Below are 21,085 nucleotides of genomic sequence, written 5' to 3'. Positions count from 1 at the left end.
CAATGACTTCCCCCTACACCTGCCAAGCAAAGCTTTAATGGCAGCACCTTTGGGCGGAAAACTGACATTATTTTCAAAGAATTGGCATATTGTTACAAAAGACAAATGGATTCTGGACATTATAGACTGAGGCTACAGGTTCCACTTTCACACCCTTCCAAAAATGAGAGGCATTCCAAACCTGCCACAAAATCAAAGGGCAGAGGCACAAAAACAAATTTCTGCTCTCATGGACATGAAAGCAATTCAAGAGGTGCCTGCAAAAGAACAAGGTCAAGGGTTTTATTCCAGACTATTCCTGGTACCAAGGAAAGACAAAGATTGGAGACTGATCTTAGACCTATCCATCCTAAACACATATCGACAGGTGCCAAAATTCAAGATGCTCACATTACAGCAGCTTCTTCCCATGCTGGGCAAGGAGTCTTGGCTGGTAACATTGAACCTCAAGGAGGCATACCTGCATGTCCCTATCAGACAAGATTGCAGAAGATACCTCAGATTTCTTGCAGGTACAACCCATTACCAATTCTCTGCATTGCCCTTTGGCTTATCTACTGCGCCCAGAGTGTTTATGAAATGCCTGGCATCAGTAATCGCCTTCTGCAGACTACAAAGGGATACAAATCTACCCATATCTGAACAACTGCCTGATCCAAGCGGACAGCAAGGACATACTACTGCAGCACCTGGCGTTTATAATAAAACTGTTGAGCTTCCTGGGATACACAGTCAACAAAAAGAAATCAAAACTGATACCCTCTCAACAAATAATTTTCCTGGGTGCCAACTTGGATACAACCACCCAGATGGCCTACCTCACGCCAGACAAGCAAGGGCAACTGTCTCAATACTTCAGAAAAATAGCAACTTACACCAAGCTAACTGCAAGGAAAGTCCTGCAGGCTCTGGAATTCATGGCATCTTGCATCCTACTTATCCCATGTGCAAAGCTGCATATGAGAAAACTTCAATGGTACCTAAAAAACTTATGGTCTCAACACAGCCACAGCTTGGAAGCAATTATACCACTCATTCCATGCCTTCAAAAGGAATTTATGTGGTGGGCTCAACCTTGCCAAAGAAACACAGGTCTTCCTTTCTGTGTACCTCAAGCAACTCAAATCATCACAACAGACGCCTCAGACTACGCATGGGGAGCACACACGACAAATCAGTGCATTCAGGGAAAATGGGCACGAAAAGAGAAGCTCCGTCACATCAACAAAAAGGAAATGCTAGTCGTGCAAAAGGCTATTATGACCTTCAAAGACCTACTGCATCCAGGCCAGCTATTGATAAGGACAGACAACACCACAGTGATGTGATACATAAACAAACAGGGGGAACTCATTCATACCCCCTGTGCAGGCAAGCCATGACCCTATGGAACACAGCACTGGAATTGAAAATTCAACTACAAGCACAATTCCTGCCAGGGAAGGAAAACACACTGGCAGACAACCTAAGCAGAAATATGACAGATCCACACGAATGGAAGTTGGATCCTCAAATTTTCACAAAGATAACTCAGGCATGGGGACAGCCAGACATAGATCTCTTTGCTACCCACAGAAATTGCCAGTTGAAAAAATTTTGTTCAAGGACCTATCACCCACAGGCCTGGAAAGTGGAAGCACTTTCCTTCATTTGGGCAACATTGACAGTCTATGCCTTCTGGCCTCTTCCTCTGCTGCCCAAGGTTCTATTAAAAGCCAGAGCAGAGAGGTCGAAAATGATTCTCATTGCTCCAGACTGGCCAAGGCAACACTGGTATCCACTCCTGAAGAGCCTGACACATTCCCCACCATGGATCCTACCTCTAGTCCCTCTTCTGTTGTCCCAGCACAGCTACAAGACTCTTCACAGCCATCTCAAAACTCTAAATCTAGCTGCATGGAGAATTCCTTGATATCCCAACAGTTTCTACTCTCCAAGGAGGTGCAGGATGTCATCTTGGAGGCCAGAAGACTTTCTACTAGAAAGGCCTACTCCGTTAAATGGAAACGATTTTGTGCCTGGAGTCAAAAGAAGGGACAGAATCCTTGGGTAATAAATATACCTCAAATCTTACAGTACCTAGCTGAGATGTTAAACGATGGACTTTCCTTCTCCTCCATTAAGATCCACGCTTCAGCCATTTCTGCACAATACAACACAGATCCTCCTTTATTCTCTCATCCTCTCTTAAAGTAGTTCCTCAGAGGGGCAAAGAATATAAAACCCCCAAGGAAACTACCAGTCCCTGCTTGGGACCTCAACTTCGTATTGGAAAAGCTGACCCTTCCTCCCTTCGAGCCAGCTTCTTCATCAGAGTTACAGTACTTGTCATGGAAAACAGCCTTTCTTCTGGCTATCACCTCAGCTCGCAGGGTTTCGGAGCTACAGGCCCTCATGGCTGTGCAACCATTCATCATTTTCCATCAGGACAGAGTTTCCTTACGAACCAGCCCTACCTTTATGCCAAAGGTAGTATCCAGTGTAGCTTTGAATCAGACTATCCACTTACCTACCTTTTATCCTAATCCACAAAACAAAGGGGAAAGACTACTACATTCCTTGGACATTCACAGACAACTTTGTTATTATTTGGACAGGACAAAGCCATTCAGGAAATCTGAGCAACTCTTTGTGTCCTATGCTGCAGGTGCTCAAGGAAAGGCTATTTCCAAACAGACCATTTCAAAATGGATAGCACACTGCATACGCTTTTGTTACTCATTTCATGGAAAAACTGTGCCTGCATGCATCAGATCCCACTCCACCAGAGCCACAGCTGCCTCTGCAGCCTTCCTCACGGGGGTCCCTACCAAGGATATTTTGGAAGCAGCCACCTGGAGTTCAGTGCACACTTTCTCCAAGCACTATCACCTCCCACTATACTCTAAATCTAGAGCGGGCTTTGCCACAGCAGTCCTGCAGGGCATCCTAGCCCCTCCTAGTTCCACTTAGTGCCTGCCACCCTTACTTAGCTTTGGGATTCTACCCATCTGTTACGACTGCAGCTGTATGCACGATGAACATAGTACAGTTTTGTACCTACCATAAATGTAGATGTTCGAGTGCTCATACAGCTGCAGTCCAGGTTTCCCTCCCTCAAACCCCTCTTAGGACAGGCCTTATGACAAACCCTTTTCATATAACTTTTTGGGGTACTCTTTTATGGTGTATTTGCTTGCAACTACTGTTTTTGATTTATCAACATTGCATTTTTGCATAACATTATGTTTGCCTTCCTTCTGGGGGCACCTGACATCTGGGGCAAGAAAAACTGAAGAAAATGGCATTGGCTGCCTCTTTTATACCCCTGCCGCACTGACGTCAGGGAGGAAGCGACGACAACCGACGCTGGACCTAGACTTTGGAATTCGGCCGACCGAGGACCCGCCTGACGGCAGGATAACCCATCTGTTATGACTACAGCTGTATGAGCACTCTAACATCTACATTTATGGTAGGTACAAAACTGTACTTTTTTTAGCAGTGGTAGTCTACCCAGACAGCTTAAGCTACTGCAAAAGTGATCTAATGTTAAACATATTGCAGTTTAAGTTACCACAACCATAGATGTTCTAATAGATCACTGCTGCAGTAGCTATCCCCTTTCTGTAGTTTTGTATTGCCATACTGTGGTTGCATATACCCTTGTTTATATATTTAGTTTTGTTTTATGTTTTCACTTCCTGGGGGCAAGAAAGCTCTGAAGATTTTGGTTCTGTAACTGCCATTTTTATATAGGGCTGTGATCAAGCTTCTTGCAGTTATGGTGCATGGAAGGTGCTTTTAAGCTTTGAAAAGCTGGCCGGTTGGTCATATCCTTGGTAGGATGTAACCCATAAAGCTTAGGCTATTGCAACAGAGATCTTTTAGATCCTCAAAAGTTTAAATGCGGCTTCCACCAAAATGAGAGGATAAAATTCTGCTTTAATAAAATGTAGTTCTTAAAAGCATTCAAAAAGTCTCAGGCCAAAACCAGAAAAAATGGATAAGCGCTTTCAGTGTATAACCTTCATCAGATCCTTAGTTTTCATTCTCTGAGTTACTTGTATTTTAATTGAGAGCAACCAAAAACCTTAAGTAATTAACATGCCCTTTTGTCTTGCATCCCAATAAGGAACCATGTAGGCCAATATCAATGTCCATATCAATCTCACCTTCTTTTAAGTCAAACAAAGATGCCACTAGTGTTTCCTATTGAGACTGCGCTCTTTTAATATCTGTTTCAGTGGCATAATATGGTTTAATCCTGGTGGAAAGTTGGCTCTGAGGTTCATAATCCACCTCATTTCTTCTTTTTCAGTTCTATTGAAAAGCTCTCCTTTACGAATTCCATCATTTACATGGGAAATTACCATAAAAGTAAACTTATGCCCATTATATTCCCATATGTGTCCATACAAAGCATTAGTGTGTCTTGTTTTTTTATGTCCAGCTTGTGTCGCAGAATGCACTCTTTAAACTTCCAATTTGTCTTGCCTACATAGTAGGCTTGGCAGGAATCACACTGAGCCACATAAGTCATGTTTTTGGTATTACAGTTAGCAAAGCCATAATATGTATAAATTTTGTGTGTTAGGATGTTCAAAAATATTTGTGGTGTTAAAGTTGCATGCCTTACAAAAGTCGCATTTTCGTGTACCCATCACCTTATTCCTTCTTGTTATATTTGTACTCAATTGCCCACCATGGTTGCACAGCAGACTTTTTAAATTATTCTTATTCTTGAACGTAGTGGGGATAATCCCCTACAATATTCTTAATCTTAGTATCTGCTGTAAGGACAGGCCAATATTTCCTAATGATATTGCAAATGTCAGAACAATCAGTACTGAATGTAAGCATACATCTTAGGATATTGTTGTGGTTCCTATTAGTATGTTTGGCCATGTGTGTTCTCTTAGAGTACAAAGGCATTCCTCTTTGTTGGCATAAGGTCGTAGCTTTTTCGGGGTCCATGTTTATTCTTCCTTCATTATAACCCATCGCTGTAAAATTTTTTATTAACTTTGTTCAGATATGAAAGTATGATCATTTGTACATAACCTAGACACCTGAATAACTTGATTTTCCACTCTATTTTTGTAAATATGTCTTGGGTGCATGCTTGAATAGTGCAACATATGGTTCTTCCACACTGGTTTTCTGTACAGAGTTGTTTCAGTACCTTTACCTTCTAGAGTTAAATTAACATTTAGAAATTCAATGTCATGGTCTGATGATTTTACTTCAAATCTCAGAAAACTGGTGGTACTAGTTAGATACTCTGTAAATTCTAGAAGCTGCTGCTGTTCTCCTTCCCGTACAATAATGATGTCGTCCACAAATCTGTTGTAGAATATAATGCATTCCTTCCAGCAATTACCAATGTCCTCCTCCCATTCTCTCTCTCCCACTAGATTAGCATAACTATTGGTGCAGGGGTGCCCATGGCCACCCCCCATTTCTGCCAATTGTAATCTTCACCATGAACAAATATATTATTTCCCAGTATCAATTCCAGTAGGTCACAGACCAAATTAATGTTAATATCAATCTTTTGTTTATATTGATGTGCAAAAACTCGTATGTCCTCTATCCCATATTCATTGAAGTAAAATCATCAGACCATGACATTGAATTTCTAGATGTTAAATTAACTCTAGAAGAAAGTAAAGGTATCGAAACAACTCTGTACAGGAAACCAATGTGGAAGAACCATATGTTGCACTATTCAAGCATGCACCCAAGACGTATTTACAAAAATATAGCGGAAAATCAAGTTATTAGAATGTCTAGGTTATGTACAAATGATGATACTTTCATGTCTGAACAACCTAAATTAGTAAAAAATTTTACAGCGAGGGGTTATAATGAAGGAAGAATAAACATGGACCCCGAAAAAGCCATTACCTTATGCCAACAAAGAGGAATGCCTTTGTACTCTAAGAGAACACACATGGCCAAACGTACTAAGAACAGCAACACTATCCTAAGATGTATGCTTACATTCAGTACTGATTGTTCTGATATTTGCAACATCATTAGGAAATATTGGCCTGTCCTTACAGCAGATACTAAGATTAAGAATATTGTAGGGGATTATCCCCACTTTACGTTCAAGAATAAGAAGAATTTAAAAATAGTCTGCTGTGCAACCATGGTGGGCAATTGAATGCAAATACAAGGAATAAGGTGACAGGTACATGAAAATGCGGCTTTTGTAACGCATGCAACTTCATTAACACCAGAAATATTTTTGAACATTCTAACACACACAAAATTTATAGACATTATGGCTTCGCTAATTGTAATACCAAAAACGTGACTTATATGGCTTTGTGTGATTTCTGCCAAGCCTACTATGTAGGCAAGATGAATAGGAAGTTTAAAGAGCGCATTCTGCGACACCAGCCAGACATACAAAACAAAATAGACACTAATGCTTTGTATGGACACATATGGGAGTATAATGAGCATGAGTTTACTTTTATGGTGATTTCCCAAGTAAATGATGGAGTTTGTAAAGGAGATCTTTTCAATAGAACTGAAAAAGAAGAAATGAGGTGGATAATGAGCCTAAGAGCTAACTTTACACCACGATTGAACCATGTTGTACCACTGAAACCGATATTAAAAGAGCACAGTCTCAATAGGAAACACTAGTGGCATGTTTGTTTGACTTAAAAGAAGGTGAGTTTGATGTGGACATTGCTGTTGGCCTGCATGGTTCCTTATTGGGATGCAAGACAAAAGAGCATGTTAATTACTTCAGGTTTTTGGTTCCTCTCAATTTAAATACAAGTAACTCAGAGAACGAAAAATGAAGGATCTGATGAAGGTTGTACACTGAAAGCGCTTATCCATTTTTTCTGGTTTTGGCCTGAGACTTTTTTGAATACTTTTAAGAACTACATTTTATTAAAGAAGAATTGTATCCTCTCGTTTTGGTGGAAGCTGCTTTTTATACTTTTCTTATTGTCTGTTGAGTTAGGCTTCCTTTAAAGGTGCTTTTTTCTTTGTTTTTGGTTGTGCTTATATTTTAGAACCTCTACTGTTATGATAAATGTATACAGCTGTACTTAAGTAGATCTAATATCTCTGATACGATTACAGCGCAATGAACCAAATGAAAAGCCACGTTTTTGTTTTTATTTCCCTGTCTGCCTACTGACCACAAATCCACTGCCACAACCATTAAGCATGTTTTTTTTCATTTCATGTCGTGAGAATAAAGCCCCACAGCATTTGTTGCATCCTGGCAGCTATCCTAGGATTTTCTGCTTAAACCTTATTGCTCCCTCCACATGCCTACAAGATCAAGGATTGGAGATCTAGAGAGGCAGTACAAAGACTTGCTCTCTTCTTCTGCATGTGAAGCTAGCCCCTGTAGCCCACCCCTCGAAGGCAGGTGCATTCAGCAGTCTTCAGTCTGCACTGGGGATTTTAGGTGCAGTGCCCATCCTGGGATGTACCTGTAACCCCTCTCACCACTAGGGAGAAGCACACAGACTTTTTCTCATCATTATGCTCCCTCCTTAGCCAGCTCCTCCAGGACCTAGTCACTAAACTTGAACCCAGGTTATCTGGGAGGCAGGGCATTGTACGTGTACACCATGGAGCCAGCCAGCTGAAAAGCCTTTTTATGGAAATCCATTTACTGAAAATGCTTGCCAGAAAACTGACAATACTGACTGATCAAAGCACTGTCTTCATAACTGAGGCCATGAGCCCAGACTTGTTTTCAAGTGTTAAATTTACTTTCATTTTGATCCTGAATGTAGTGTTTGTAACAAAGCTGACACCTATACATTGGGGCAAGTGATCAATTAATTGTGTGTGTGCGTATGGGGGGGGTTGCAGATGCAGGGATGCTGTGAAGATTCTGCTGTTCAGTACTTTGTGTGGAGTGCCTCTTCCCTGGTGAAACAGTGTATTGCTGCGCCATGTGTAAAATCTTGTGACAATGCTTATTGTGCTTAATATTTGTTCTGACAAATTATTTCTGTATTGTATTTGTTTTATTTTAAGTCTTATGAATGCTTGTCTGTCATTTGATTCTAGATCTGCTTTGTTTTATGTTGACCTGACTGGAGGGAATTGTGGTAAGTATTGCTTGCATGTTAATAATTAATTTTAGACACAGTTAAATGTTTTAGTTACCTCCAGTCTATTTCTATTTTTCCTGTATGGGTTACTCAGATACAACAGGCAACATTATGTGTTTGTTTTGTATTGCATTTTATCTGTTTAAAATGGCACTGGAATGTGAAAGGAATATTTGACGCCTTTTCCCTCTGCCTCAGCCTGTGGGGGTTATCAGATCCAATGTCAGCAACTCAGAATATTCAAGCTCTGTACCACTGATCTACCTCCTTTCCAATAATGCCTTACCCAAGTCTTCTCAGATCTCATTTGCCACTTATGTTAGATGTGATCCAGTGAAGCCAGCTCTGTTTCATTTAAGTGATATACAAGACATTCTTTTGGATTTTTCATCTCTAACTCCATTTACTTAGTCTTTAGTGTCAGTAATTAGTGTGGTGCTTTATTGTGGGTAGTCTTTCCCTTTCTAGTGAATTTTTGCTTTCAGGGTTGTTTCCACATTTTATGTTTGGTGGACTTTTTTCTCCTCCATCTTATTGCTGCTAGTGCCCTACCCTTTTAGTTGTTAAAAAAAATATTTAAAAAATATATGACGTATATTAAAAAAAATAGATTAAAAATATATGATGTATATTTGAAATATATTAAAATGTATGATGTACATTTGTTAGAGCTTTTCTCATTTTTCTAACTTCCATGTTTCTAGGTTTTTGGATATCCATTGTATTTTCCTTTTGTCTGTAGGTATGGACAAAGACCATGGGTTTTAAAAAATGTGCAGGCTGTGGGCATAAGCTGCCCACCCAATCATGTTGGAGAGAGGGATGCATCTCTCAGAGACTAGACATTCTCTGGAACAAGCTTCCCATCGACATAAAGTAAAGAGCTTCCCTGACCCTCTTCAACTGCAACCTAGATCAATGGACGAGTAAGCATAAATTTACTGCTGGGATGGCACCCATCTCCCTCATGGACAGAGGCAGTCGGTATTAGATAACATAGTATAGGCTCATACCTCTGTCAGCTTCGTTCACCTAACTATTGAAAAATGTTAAAATTGGGATAAATATGGCTAGACTTGCAAGGGCTCTTGGGCCATTAGCCTAGTGATCCCCTACAAACCTATAAGACAAGCATGATAAGTGCATCTATTGACTTTGTGCCAACAATCTTAACAGCGACTGTGAAACCTGTGAAAGCTTTGGGTCTCAGTCTTTTACTGACCTCCAGGTCAAATTAGTCTTATGAATAATGTTACTTGCTGCTTTTGGTGTGTCTGTTCCATTTGCGGTCTCCCTCTCCTTCCAAACCAATTGAGAAGAAAAAGGAGAAGGAGAGAGAGAGAAGAGTAAAAAAAAGTACAAGGAGAAAGAAGAAAAAATTGAGAAGGATAGAAAGACATTTTGCTCCTCTGTTAACAGGGACAGCCAGGTCTGAAGGCCCCACAAGGTCCTTGGGCCCTCAAGCTTCTTCAAGAGTTTTGAAATCGGCACTCTCCTGGCTCTGATCTCCCTCCCTGTTTTTGCTTGTCTTGGATTTAACCACCTATTTTCCTACAAAGGTTCCGAGCCCTTTTCTCTCAGCAGTTCTGGTTGCAGCTCAGATCCATTCACTTTTCATAGCCATCATCCTTTTGAGTTTTCTCCTGAGCCATCTCCCCATATGGTCCAGACATTCCCTTTTCAGATTCAGGAGATCTCCTTGCAAATACTGTGACCCAGTAAGCCTTTACACTTGGCTTCTTTGAGGTATGTAAGGTCTAGCATGTGTATAAAGGAAATCTGTTTGAACCAGCTCATGAGAACCTTTCCTCAAGACCCATGTGGACATGGGGGATCATCCCCTCTCTGTCAGTCCAGAGATTAGAGAGACCTGTCCACTTGGGCTCGACTATTTCTGTTCCTCCTCCACCTTTTGATGTCAGTGCCTTTTATTCCAACATTCTCACCTTCCCCCCTCATTTTGGTGACGAAAGCTTGGCCACCTTTGGCTCCGGCTTCTGCCTTGATGTACTTGATTCAGGTCTTTTCCAAGCAGAATGCTTCTCAGAGTTGTGGCATCGGAGTGTGTGGCCCAGTTCGGGTTCAACTCAGTTTTTTTGGGAGCTATTCCTTACCCCCCCCCCCCCCCCGATGTCTCAACTCTTGACATTTCAGCTCTGGTCTTAACATTGGACCCAGCTTGTCAGTGTTTGGTACAGAGGTGTCTCCTAGGTTTTAGGATCCAAGGGACCCTTTGCCTGACTTTGGTGTCAGTACTGAACTTTAGAAAGGTTTTTCTCGCTGTAAAACAGGTACTTTTGTTCCTGTGTAATTTCCATCCTAATACTCTTGTTCTTCTAGGATCTCAGTCTCTCATGACCTCAACGAAGAATAGCCTGCTCCATTAAGCTTTGAGCAGCACCACTCTATAGGCTCTTCAGTTATTTCTTTGTGCCTCTTGGCTTTTCCTCCCTGGGTGGTGACAGAAATAGCCAGTTCAATAGGAAGCACTTGGATTCCTCAGAGTATTCCCTCATTTAAGGCTGTGTCCTCAGTGAAGGGTCCCCCAAATCCCCCCCCCCATGTGGACACCTCTTTTAGTGATTTCCTGGGATTAATGAAACAGCTGGGAGATTAAACCAGTGAAGCCTGTTCCCCAGAGAAGGCTGTCTGCTTTGAAGATTTTGGTGTGGGCCCATCTACTTTGTGGATGGTTCCACCTCCAGAAGTCCTCATTGACCTGGTGCCCCAGGGGGCATGGAGAGAACCCAATGTGGTGGAGCCAATTCTACAGAAACTTAATAAAGTATTAGTTCCCCCAGGGACAGGCCCCTTTTGGAGTAAAAGTCCATCTGTGCATGCTATTGACATTGCTGCAGCTGTAAAAGACATCTCAGAAGAGAGTTCATCAGTTCATCCCTCAAACTAGGTGTCAGTGGCATTAGTGATTTGGCAAGTGCATTTATGCTTCAGCCACATTTGTCCTCTGTGTGCTGAATTATTTGGCACATTTGGTGAGGTTTCAGAGGAGTTTGTTTTCTGAAGCTGCTGGGTTGGTGGCTTCTCATCCCTTGTCCGAGTCTTGTAAGACCTTGGAGACTCAATCAGCCGCAGTTCATTTCAAATGTTTCCATGCACATTGCCAAATGTGGTAGACTGTATGGTGCATACTGCAGACTTAGGCATCAAAATTCACATTCATATCTGGATGTGAGCCTTTGTAGTTTTGCAGACTGCCCCAGAGGCAGAGACAGTCCACAGTTTCAGGATTTCAGGGGATCCTTCTTGGGCATGCTTTTTCAGCATTCATGAAAGTTTACGTGACTGCTGCTTTCTGGGGGTAGATGGGGGACACTTGACACTCTACTCATATGCTTGGGAGGCCATCAAGTCTGATATTTGAGTATTGAGAGTAATTTCCAGAGGCTATTTTATCCCCATCCAGATCTTTCCAAATGTAAAGCAAACACATCTCCCACGTGTTCCACCCCACCAAATGAGGGAAGCAACTATGGAAATAAAGTTGTGGGCAAATTGAGTCATCCAAGAGGTCCCATCATATTATTTAGGTTCTGGGGTCTACTCAAGATTCTTTTTGGTGCCACAGAAACAGGACACTTAAGGCTCATATTGGACCCCTAAGCAATTTAAATTTGTTTGAAAATCAGACCAAGTTCTGGATGATAACTATTCAGTCCATTCTACCTCTCCTGAGGAAGGACAATTGGATGTGCTTAATGCACCTCAAGGACACCTATTATCACATAAAAATAGAGAGGCCCTCCTGGAGGCTCCTGAGCTTCAAGCTTGAGAGCCAGTCATTTTCAATTTTGGGCAGTGCTGTTCGATCCTACCACAGCCCCTTGTGTGTTCACGAAGTGCATGACAGTGGTAGCAGCCTAGCTCTGGCTTCAAGGATCTAGGTCTTTCTTTACTTGGGCGACTGGCTCCTTACAGCAACATCAGAAGCATAATTGATTCAAAGATCAAGGGAGGTCATAGTCTCCCTATACTCATCACTCATCAGACCAATGATTGAGTACAATGCCCCATTCGGAATGTATCTGACCCGACACTTGCAGCAGCTGGAGAGGCCACAAAAGTTCCTCACCAAAAGGATAAAGGGTCTCAAACATCTGTCCTATGCTGCCCGACTGAAAGAACTCCAGCTCTATTCAGTCGCTTACCGCTTGCTCAGAGGTGACCTTTGCCTAACATACAAGGCCATGTCAAACCCAGATTTGATGAATATGCTTCACCTCAAAAAATCTAGATCCGTCAGAGCCACAAGGGCGGAGACTTAAACCTCGACACGGCTATTAATAGGACGTGCTGGAGGGATAGATTCATCACCCAAAGACTCCCTATGCTGTGGAATAAAATCCCGGTATATGTGAGGCAGAGCACCTCGCTGGCCTTGTTCAAGAGAAATCTTGACCAATGGATGGGAGATCGCAGATATACCCCAGGGATTACCTCAGTGTCACTGCTCAACAGAGGCACAGCAAAATAATGGGTATAGTTCCCCATACTAAAGGGGTGGCGTAAGCCACAAAACTATGGGCTAGGCTTGTAAATGCCCTCGGGCAGATAGCCTAGTATGAACCTATGAACCTATGAACCTATGAACAAAAGACACTATCCTGGTTGTACGTGTCCTTGGGCATCACAGTCAGTCTCGAGAAATCCAAGTTGGAACCTGTACAAAGTCTGGAATTTATTGGATGCCATCTGGACACCTTCAAACAAATTGCAAAATTACCTCCCCAGTGGTGTGGTACTTAAACAAGGGGACCCCAGACTTACCCTTTGTCAAGAAACTGGGTGATGTCCCCTCAATGCTTTCTGATAGCTGCTCACATCCCAGGAAAATTCAACATTCTAGTGGACAATTTAAGCAGCAGCATTTTGATACCTTACGAGTGGTCCCTCAACCCAACAGCAGTGACACTTATTTTCTGCCACTGGAGCCAGCTGTGCTGTGGCCATTTTGCGACCTGTCTCAACATTAAATGCAGCACCTTCTTTGTCCAGATCCTGTTTGTGGGCAGTCATCAAAGGACACTCTTCTGAATGCTTTGCCCCAGGCCTCTTGTACACTTATCCTTTAGCACCATTGATGACCAAGTTTCTGCCAAAAACGACTGTAATCTTCATTGGCCACTTCTGGCCCAGACAAATATGGACATTGTTACTCTGCCATTTATGTTCAGATGGCAGTCATTTCCAGTTTTTGTATTGGTCAATATCATACTCTGACTGCATCTCTGGAACTGAAAGAAGCTCTTTTGAAGGGTACTTTCCTGCTTAGGACTCCAGTAAGTGGTCTGGTTTCTCCACGGGATCTGAGTTTTTTCCCTCAAGCCTTGAGTAAGCCTCCCTTTTGAGCCAAAAGCTACAGTGGATCTCAAGTTTTTGTCTTGGAAGACTCTCCATGTTCATTATATTGGTCACTGCTGCAGTAATCTGAGATATGCAAGTTATATCCTGCCAAAGATATAACAGCTAATCAGCTTTTAAAGCTTCAGGGCACCTTCCACAAGCTGAGCCGACTAAAAAGACAAGTTTAGCCACTAAGCTGTTAAGAGCTTTCATGCCAACAGAGAAGAGAGAGGTAGAATACCTTAGCTTACTAAGTTTGTGAAGTGGAAGGGAAGAATCTCGGAGCCTTTGGAGAATGATCCCAACAAAATGTGATCTAGACCAAGAGAATGAGTCAAGCTTGTTAATGCCTTATAAATGTATGTATAGAGGACCAAGTTGCTGCTTCTAGAATACTTGGAGAATCCAACTCCAAAAAGCCACAGATGAAGCCTAGACCCTGGTAGAGTGAGCCTTGACCCTGCCTATTTTTTGTGGTGAGTATAACAAAAGGTAATAGCCTGAGACAATCATATGGAAATAACCTGTTTTGACACAGGTTGTCCCTTCCTGTAGTCACAAAAAAATGAACTGATCCAAAGACATGGAGGGTTTAATTCTGTCAAGATAGTATGTGAGATGTTTGTGGACATCCATGGTATGGCGTATGCTTTCTCCTTCATTTTTAGGTTCTAGAAAGATGACATGGAGATGGCTATTTTAGTTTAAAGTGAACTCTGATACCACTTTAGGTATAAATGTAAGGCTACATCAGTAGTGATCAATCGAACATCTGCTGTTATGGTAAATTTACTTACATGACTTTACTTTTTAACCACTATTACTTCAACCAGAAGAGTTTCTGAGCTCCAGGCTTTATCCTGCAACCCTCCAAATCTTATCTTTCACAAATACACGGTTTCATTCAGAATGAATCCTTGTTTACCTAAAGTGGCCTTTGAGTCGAAGTTGAATTAGACAACTGAACTACTTATTTTCTTCACAAAATACAGCAACTCTGTAGAGTAAGTGCTTCATTGCTTTGTTGTCCATCATCAGTTGAGATTTTATTTAGAACAAAACAGTTAAATTTATACTATATCTTCATATGGTTTTCCAGAGTTAAATTGTCCAAATAGCTTTCTGATTGCATTCTCTTTTGTTTACTCTTCAAAAGATATCTCATTACCTATTAAACCAAAAGCCCATTTCACAAGAGCAGTTGCTATGTCTACAGCCTTTTTTAGTCATATTCAATTGGTTGATATATGCTCCATGATCACTCGGGTCTCTTCTCATACATTTGCAACTCATTACAAGTTGGATGTTTAGTCTAGGTCCAGAGCATCCTTTGCCCCCCCCCCCCATGATATTGTGCAATGTTCTCTCCTAGAACCACCTGTCTCTTTCTGGGGACTCTATCCCACAGGTTGAGGGGGTTTGAAAAAGACATAACTGGATACAAAAGTTATGTACTTATAACATATTTCTGTTGTCTTCCTCCATCCCCCTTCCAAATTGTCACTGATATTTTTGGCTCAAAGTAGACACTGCAGATCAGCACGAGGTCTGATTTTAGGACCCTTGTGGTCTGTCATACCCACTGATGGCAGATTTCTAAAATTTTTCTAATAATTTGATGTGCTAGGTAAATGCGATGTGTGGAAACTTAGACAGGCAAGACATGGGAAGAGGAGGTGGAGCTCCAGAGCTTGAGGATTCTGCATTACTAGCATTGGTAGCACTTTGTCAGCAGTGACTATGACAAGAAGAACAGCCATAAATATTAACACTGGTTCATTAAATTAGTTAAGTACAGAGTAGACATCTTGTGCTGTATGTTGCTATATTACATGTAAGCATTTTCCTCTCCCCCATCATACAAAAGTAAATACATTGTCTCCATTGCATCCTGTGCTAACCACTGGTCTTACTCTACAGTACTTTCATGTTTTTTGTATGAGGTGTTCTTTGATATTTGTTTGTACTTCACATTGTGAGTCACTTCTGTGCGCAGTACATTTACTTTTATTTTGTGTTTTACATGCATAGAACAATGTGTATTATGAATGCAGAATTGCATACTTTGGGTTACTTATTTTTGAATTTAAGAGAAGCTTCACAAGTTGATTAGTTATTGGGAATTCATCATCTGTAGTCCGTAGCTCAGCTTTTTTTTCTTTTGCATACACTTCGGACATGCATACTTCCTGCCAGTGCACTGTGTGGCATTGTGCCAGATGGTTGCTTATCCCTACGGTACTGTTTTTCTGCAGCTTCTTAAAAGTCTGGCTCTGGCTCACTTTGCTCCCCTCCCACCCCCCATATCATTTCCTTTATACCTAGCCTCCTCTTCTTCCCTCCATCTAACTCCTCCCTTTCCTGCACACAAGCTAACTCCTACACCTTATTCCTTACCTACCTAACCATATCCCACCTATTACCTCTTACTAAACTCTATATCCCAGAATCTCTAAACTGTCTGTCATCTCTCACTAAAATATCTCCTCCTTTTAAAGGATGTCGGTCTCTATCACCCCTGTTCTACTCCTACCTCCACTACTCCTCCTCACCATCACAGCACCCCCTCCATTCCTAACCCCAGTCAGTAAGGTCCCGACCTACCCTTACTCACATACTTTCTCTTCCCCTAAACAACTAGTAGCAGTCTCTACATCCATCATTTCCTACCAACATTTCCTTCCCCAAAATAAAAATCCCTCCCTCAAACCATCCTTCACCTAAATCTAGAGGACTTCACCTCAATGACCACCCACTTAAAAGAAAGTCATACTATTTCCCAAAGACTCTGCTCATATCTGGTGACATACATCTCAATCCTGGTCCTGTTACTAACTCTGCCACACCACAAAACACTCCCCTTAACTATAACCAGTCATCCGTACCTAACAAACATCTATCATTCTATTCTGTCAATACTCAAAGTATTCTAAACAAAATAAGTCAACTTCATCCATGGGTATCTCAACATAACCCAGACATTATCTCTGTTACAGAAACCTGGCTTAAACCCCCAAAATCAAGATCAAGACATTCTCCCTCCAGGTTACCACATCCTCCTTCAGGACCACATTAAGAAGAAAGACAGTGGTGTTGCGATAGTTTACTTTAATAAACTCACTCTCTCCCATACTAAACAACCTTTTTCCTCCTCCTCACCAGCTGAAAAACTTGGAACAAACCTTAAGCTTAACGACCATAATATTACAGTAATAGCCATTTATATTCCACCAGGGAACAATATTCCCTTACTGGAAAATTTACTCTCATATCTCTCCCAAAACATTCCTAATGAAACTATCCTCCTTGGAGATGTAATCATTAATTGGCTGATTAACCCAAACTCTCAGTATCATATAAATCTCTACAGATTTTCACAGCTAATCTCTCAACTTACTCACACCAATAAAACACACTGTCCAAGCTCCCTGATAGAGTGGATACTAGTTTTAAGTCCCTGCAAGTACCATAATCCTGAAACTTTACCCGACTCCCCTTTGTGATCACTCACATATAAAAGTGCTTAGATATACCACACATCTCTCAAAACCACACAGATTTATTACCTGCTGAAAACTTTCCAACTTTAACCATGAAGCATTCCAAACTCTCCTCTCTCTAATTAATTGGGACTTCCTTAAACAGCTTCTACTAGATGATGCAGTAAATGCCTTTAACTCAGCTTTCCTTACCGTTTTATACACCCTTGCTCCACCAAGAAAAGTTGGAATAAAAGCTAAAATTTCAGCTTGGTTATCTAAAACTACCGGTGCACCCTTATGAAAAGCAGAGATAGGGCTTGGAAAATATGGGTACAATCCAAACTTTCTGCTGACTTGCAAAAGTACAAAGAACTTCGCAATCAAACAAAAAACTCATTAACAATGACAAAAAAGCTTCTACTATAATACCTCAACAACATTAAAATCTGATCCCAAAAAATTCTTAAATGTTATAAACCAGATACTCTACCCTGGCAACCCAACCTCACCAAACCCATGTCCTGATAAGTCCCCTGAAGAGACTGCCAATACTTTTTAACACTTATTTTATTGAATCTATTTCCAAATTATTTAACACCACTCCCTCTATCTACAACTCCTCTAATCTCCCTGAACCAACCTCACCTGCTGACTCAACTAACTCCTCTCTCAAACCTGTTCCTACTACCTATATTAAAGCTCTAGGCTCTAAACTCAAACCATGCTTTGAATCGGCTGATCATGTCCCTTCATACTTTCTCCAGACTGCTGCACACTCCCTGGCTGTGCCTATGTCTATCTTTATTAATCACTCTATCTCTGAATCTAAAGTTCCAACTGTCTGGAAACAGTTCCATACTCTTCCTATTCACAAAGGAGAGAACTCCACAGAAATATCCAGATGTTCATAGTGTTTCACTGTTACAGTCATTACACTTGGGTTATCCTGCTGGCAGGCTACCCGCAGTCGGCCTGAATTCCAAAGTCCTGGTCCGGCGTCTGTTGCTGTCACCTCTTCCCTGAAATCAGTGCGCCAGGGGTATAAAAGATGCAGCCGACACCATTTTCTTCAGTCTTTCTTGCCGCTCGGTGCCCAAAGCAAAAGCAGTTCGCAAGTGCCAGTCGGCCGACTCGTGAGATTTTCGAAATCGAATTTCAGATCAGAAGTCTTCAGTAAAGCTAAGTACCCCGTTGGGGAAACTTTTTTCTTGCTCCAGACCGATGTCAGAAAAAGTTAATAATTGTATTTCTTGTGGGAAGCAAATACCTCATAAGGATTTTCATTCTTACTGTATTCCTTGCCTAGGCCCTGACCACAATGTTGCTAGCTGTCGGTTTTGTGCTAGATTTAACAAACGCACTATTAAGCGTCGGTGCGATTTTGCTTTTCATTACTTTGGCCGAAGGTTTAATTATATAATGCCGTCGTAACAGCCGACGACCAGAGTTCATAAAAAGCGCAAGGTAAAGGAAAAGGGCAGGCATCTGAGGTCCAAAACCGACGACGAGGCCTCCTCTAGGCCAGTCGCCGGTTCTCAGTGAGGTGCTTTTGCAGCCCCTGACGCCCGCTACCTCAGAGCCACAGGCCGCTGCAGACTCCCACGTGGAGACAGCTAGGCCTCTGGATACTCAAGGTATTGGACACTCGGAAACTATTCCCTCAGATGGGTCTGGAGCCGCTGAGCAGGCATCAGCTTCTGAGGGTGTTTTCAGACCTATACAGTTATGTCAAGCCAACCTCAGCTTCCAAGGCAAAGACTAAAACAGCTTTAAAGGCAAAGAAACAAGTACAGCATTCTCCTGGACAGACTTCCATGCCTAAGAAACAGATGCTTAAAATGGCCGAAGACCTAATTACTTTGATCAGAGGTTCCCATCCCCCCCCGATAAGAGGCCTAGGCAAGACACAGAATATGATTCTTCTGATCAGGTTTCCATTTCCTCTAACTCCTATTCAGAACAAGGATATTCTCTTCCTCCCCATGAGGATTCTGATGCTGAATAATCTATTCCTTCAGCTTCTCCTCCTGAGGATTATTCTTTTGGGGAAACCCTGCATACCTTGAGGGAGCATTTCCACTGGGAGAGCCAAGCTTACTCAGAATCTAAGAAAAGGCTCAGAGACTTTCTTCTACTGCCTCAGCACAGACCTCTTCCTATTCCGTCTGTTCTAGACATTGTAGATGATGTATTTTCAGAGTCTGGCCTGTCTCCTGACTCTTTACCCCTTGCACCTGCTAAGCCAGACAGATACTACAGGGTTCCATATTCTCATAAATTTCTATATAAAAACCCTGCTGCTGACCCAGAAACTATATCTCAGGGTCCCAAAGGGGTCAAGGCGTCCACTGCAAAAAACCCTGTCCCCTCTGATAGGGATTCTAGGGCACTGGACAGATGGGGGAAAAGTTTACACTTCTGCTACCGTGGTTGTAAGGGCTTTAAATTGTCAGTTTCATATGCTTAAATATCAGCAATACTTAATGTCACTGCTAAACCAGAAAATGTTGACAAATTCTGAAGGTTCTGAAAACAGAGAAATGCAAGCTTTATTGCATACAGCTGAATTAGTGGGAAAGCATACTTTGCAATGTGGTTTTGATTCACTGGAGGCCTCTTGCAGGGCCGCTGTTACAGGTTCTGTCATTAGAAGGCATGCTTGGTTAAAGGAACAGAATCTGCCTGATCATGTTAAAGCAAAATTATTGGATGCTCCATTACAGCATGATACTTTGTGTTAAGGCAGAAGAGGTGTTGAAGAAAATGGAGGATAAAGCAAAATCTATGCAGACAGTAAAGGATTTCTTACAGGTACAGCCACCCAGATTTAGCAGGAACTGGCCTTCTAAAAATTGATCCTTTCCAGTGTCAGATAAGCCATAAAGAGGCAGATACAGACGCTCTAGAGGCAGACCCCAGCCCCAAGGCTTGTACAGGCCCAAACAATGGGGCACTTCTACCTCCAAAAGCGGAGAAGACAAATCCCAGCCTTATAGGAAACAGTCCCAATGACTTTCCTCTGCCAATGCCAAGCACTTATCAGCACCCTTAGGGGGAAAGCTAGTACTTTTTTCACAAAATTGGAACATGATTACCCAGGACAAATGGGTCTTAAATATAGTCTCTCATGGTTACAGGTTTCACTTTCACACCCTTCCAAAGGCAAAAGGTATGCCAGACCTGCCAAACAATCAATGGGCAGAGGCACAAAAGCAAGTTTCATCTCTCATGGACATGAGGGCTATTCAGCGAGTACCACAACAAGAGCAGGGACAAGGATTTTACTCAAGCCTTTTCTTAGTACCCAGAAAGGGCAAAGCCTGGAGACCAATACTGGACCTGTCTATTCTAAACACTTTTCTGGAAGTTCCAAAATTCAAAATGTTGACTCTGCAACAGCTTCTGCCCATGCTGGGCAAGAAGGCTTGGCTTGCAACTTTGGACCACAAAGAGGCATACCTGCATGTCCCAATCAGACAGTCTTGCAGAAAATACCTCAGATCCATAGCTGGCTCAATGCACTACCAATTCTCTGCACTGCCCTTTGGCTTATCTACTGCACCCAGGGTCTTCACAAAATGCCTGGCACAAGTAATTGCATTTTGCAGACAAAGAGGAATTCAAATATATCCCTACTTGGACGACTGCCTTATTCAAGCAGAGAGCAAAGATATTCTACTGAAGCATCTGGCGTTTGTAAAAAGATTACTAATTTGCCTGGGGTACACAGTAAATGAAAAGAAGTCAAAACTAGTACCCTCTCAAGCGATAATATTCCTGGGTGCAAGCTTAAATACAACTGCCCAGATGGCTTATCTCACGCCAGACAAACAAAGGCAACTGACTTCTTGCTTCGAAAAGATGGCAACCAAGACCCAGTTATCTACAAGAAAAGTTCTGCAGGCTTTGGGCTTCATGGCATCCTGCATTCTGCTAATTCCATATGCAAGACTGCATATGCGGAAGCTACTATGGTATCTAAAAAGTATTTGGACTCAACATTGCCACAGCCTGGAAGCATTAATTACCCTCATTCCCTGCCTGCAACAGGAGTTTCGATGGTAGGCGCAGGCCTGTCACCACAACAAGGGACAGCCATTCACTTTACCCACAGCCAGGCAGACACTAACAACAGATGCATCAGATTATGCCTGGGGG

At 42.0% G+C, this 21,085-nt stretch overlaps 1 protein-coding gene across 1 annotated transcript in view; it reads left to right on the top strand.

Annotated features, from left to right (window-relative positions):
- The window catches only part of APEH (acylaminoacyl-peptide hydrolase), a 2,062,145-nt gene that overhangs the window by 598,125 nt on the left and 1,442,935 nt on the right, over window positions 1-21,085 (top strand). Inside the window, exon 9 of the mRNA XM_044078262.1 lies at window positions 8,041-8,081. Within this exon, the coding sequence (XP_043934197.1) occupies window positions 8,041-8,081 (41 nt within the window). The remainder of the gene's footprint in view (window positions 1-8,040; window positions 8,082-21,085) is intronic.

Source organism: Protopterus annectens, chromosome 7.part0 (assembly GCF_019279795.1).
Source record: "Protopterus annectens isolate FY-2018-M chromosome 7.part0, PAN1.0, whole genome shotgun sequence".
NCBI classification, from domain to species: Eukaryota; Metazoa; Chordata; order Ceratodontiformes; family Protopteridae; genus Protopterus; species Protopterus annectens.
Note: the sequence above shows the minus strand (reverse complement) of the source record. Positions and strands in the feature narration are given on the sequence as shown.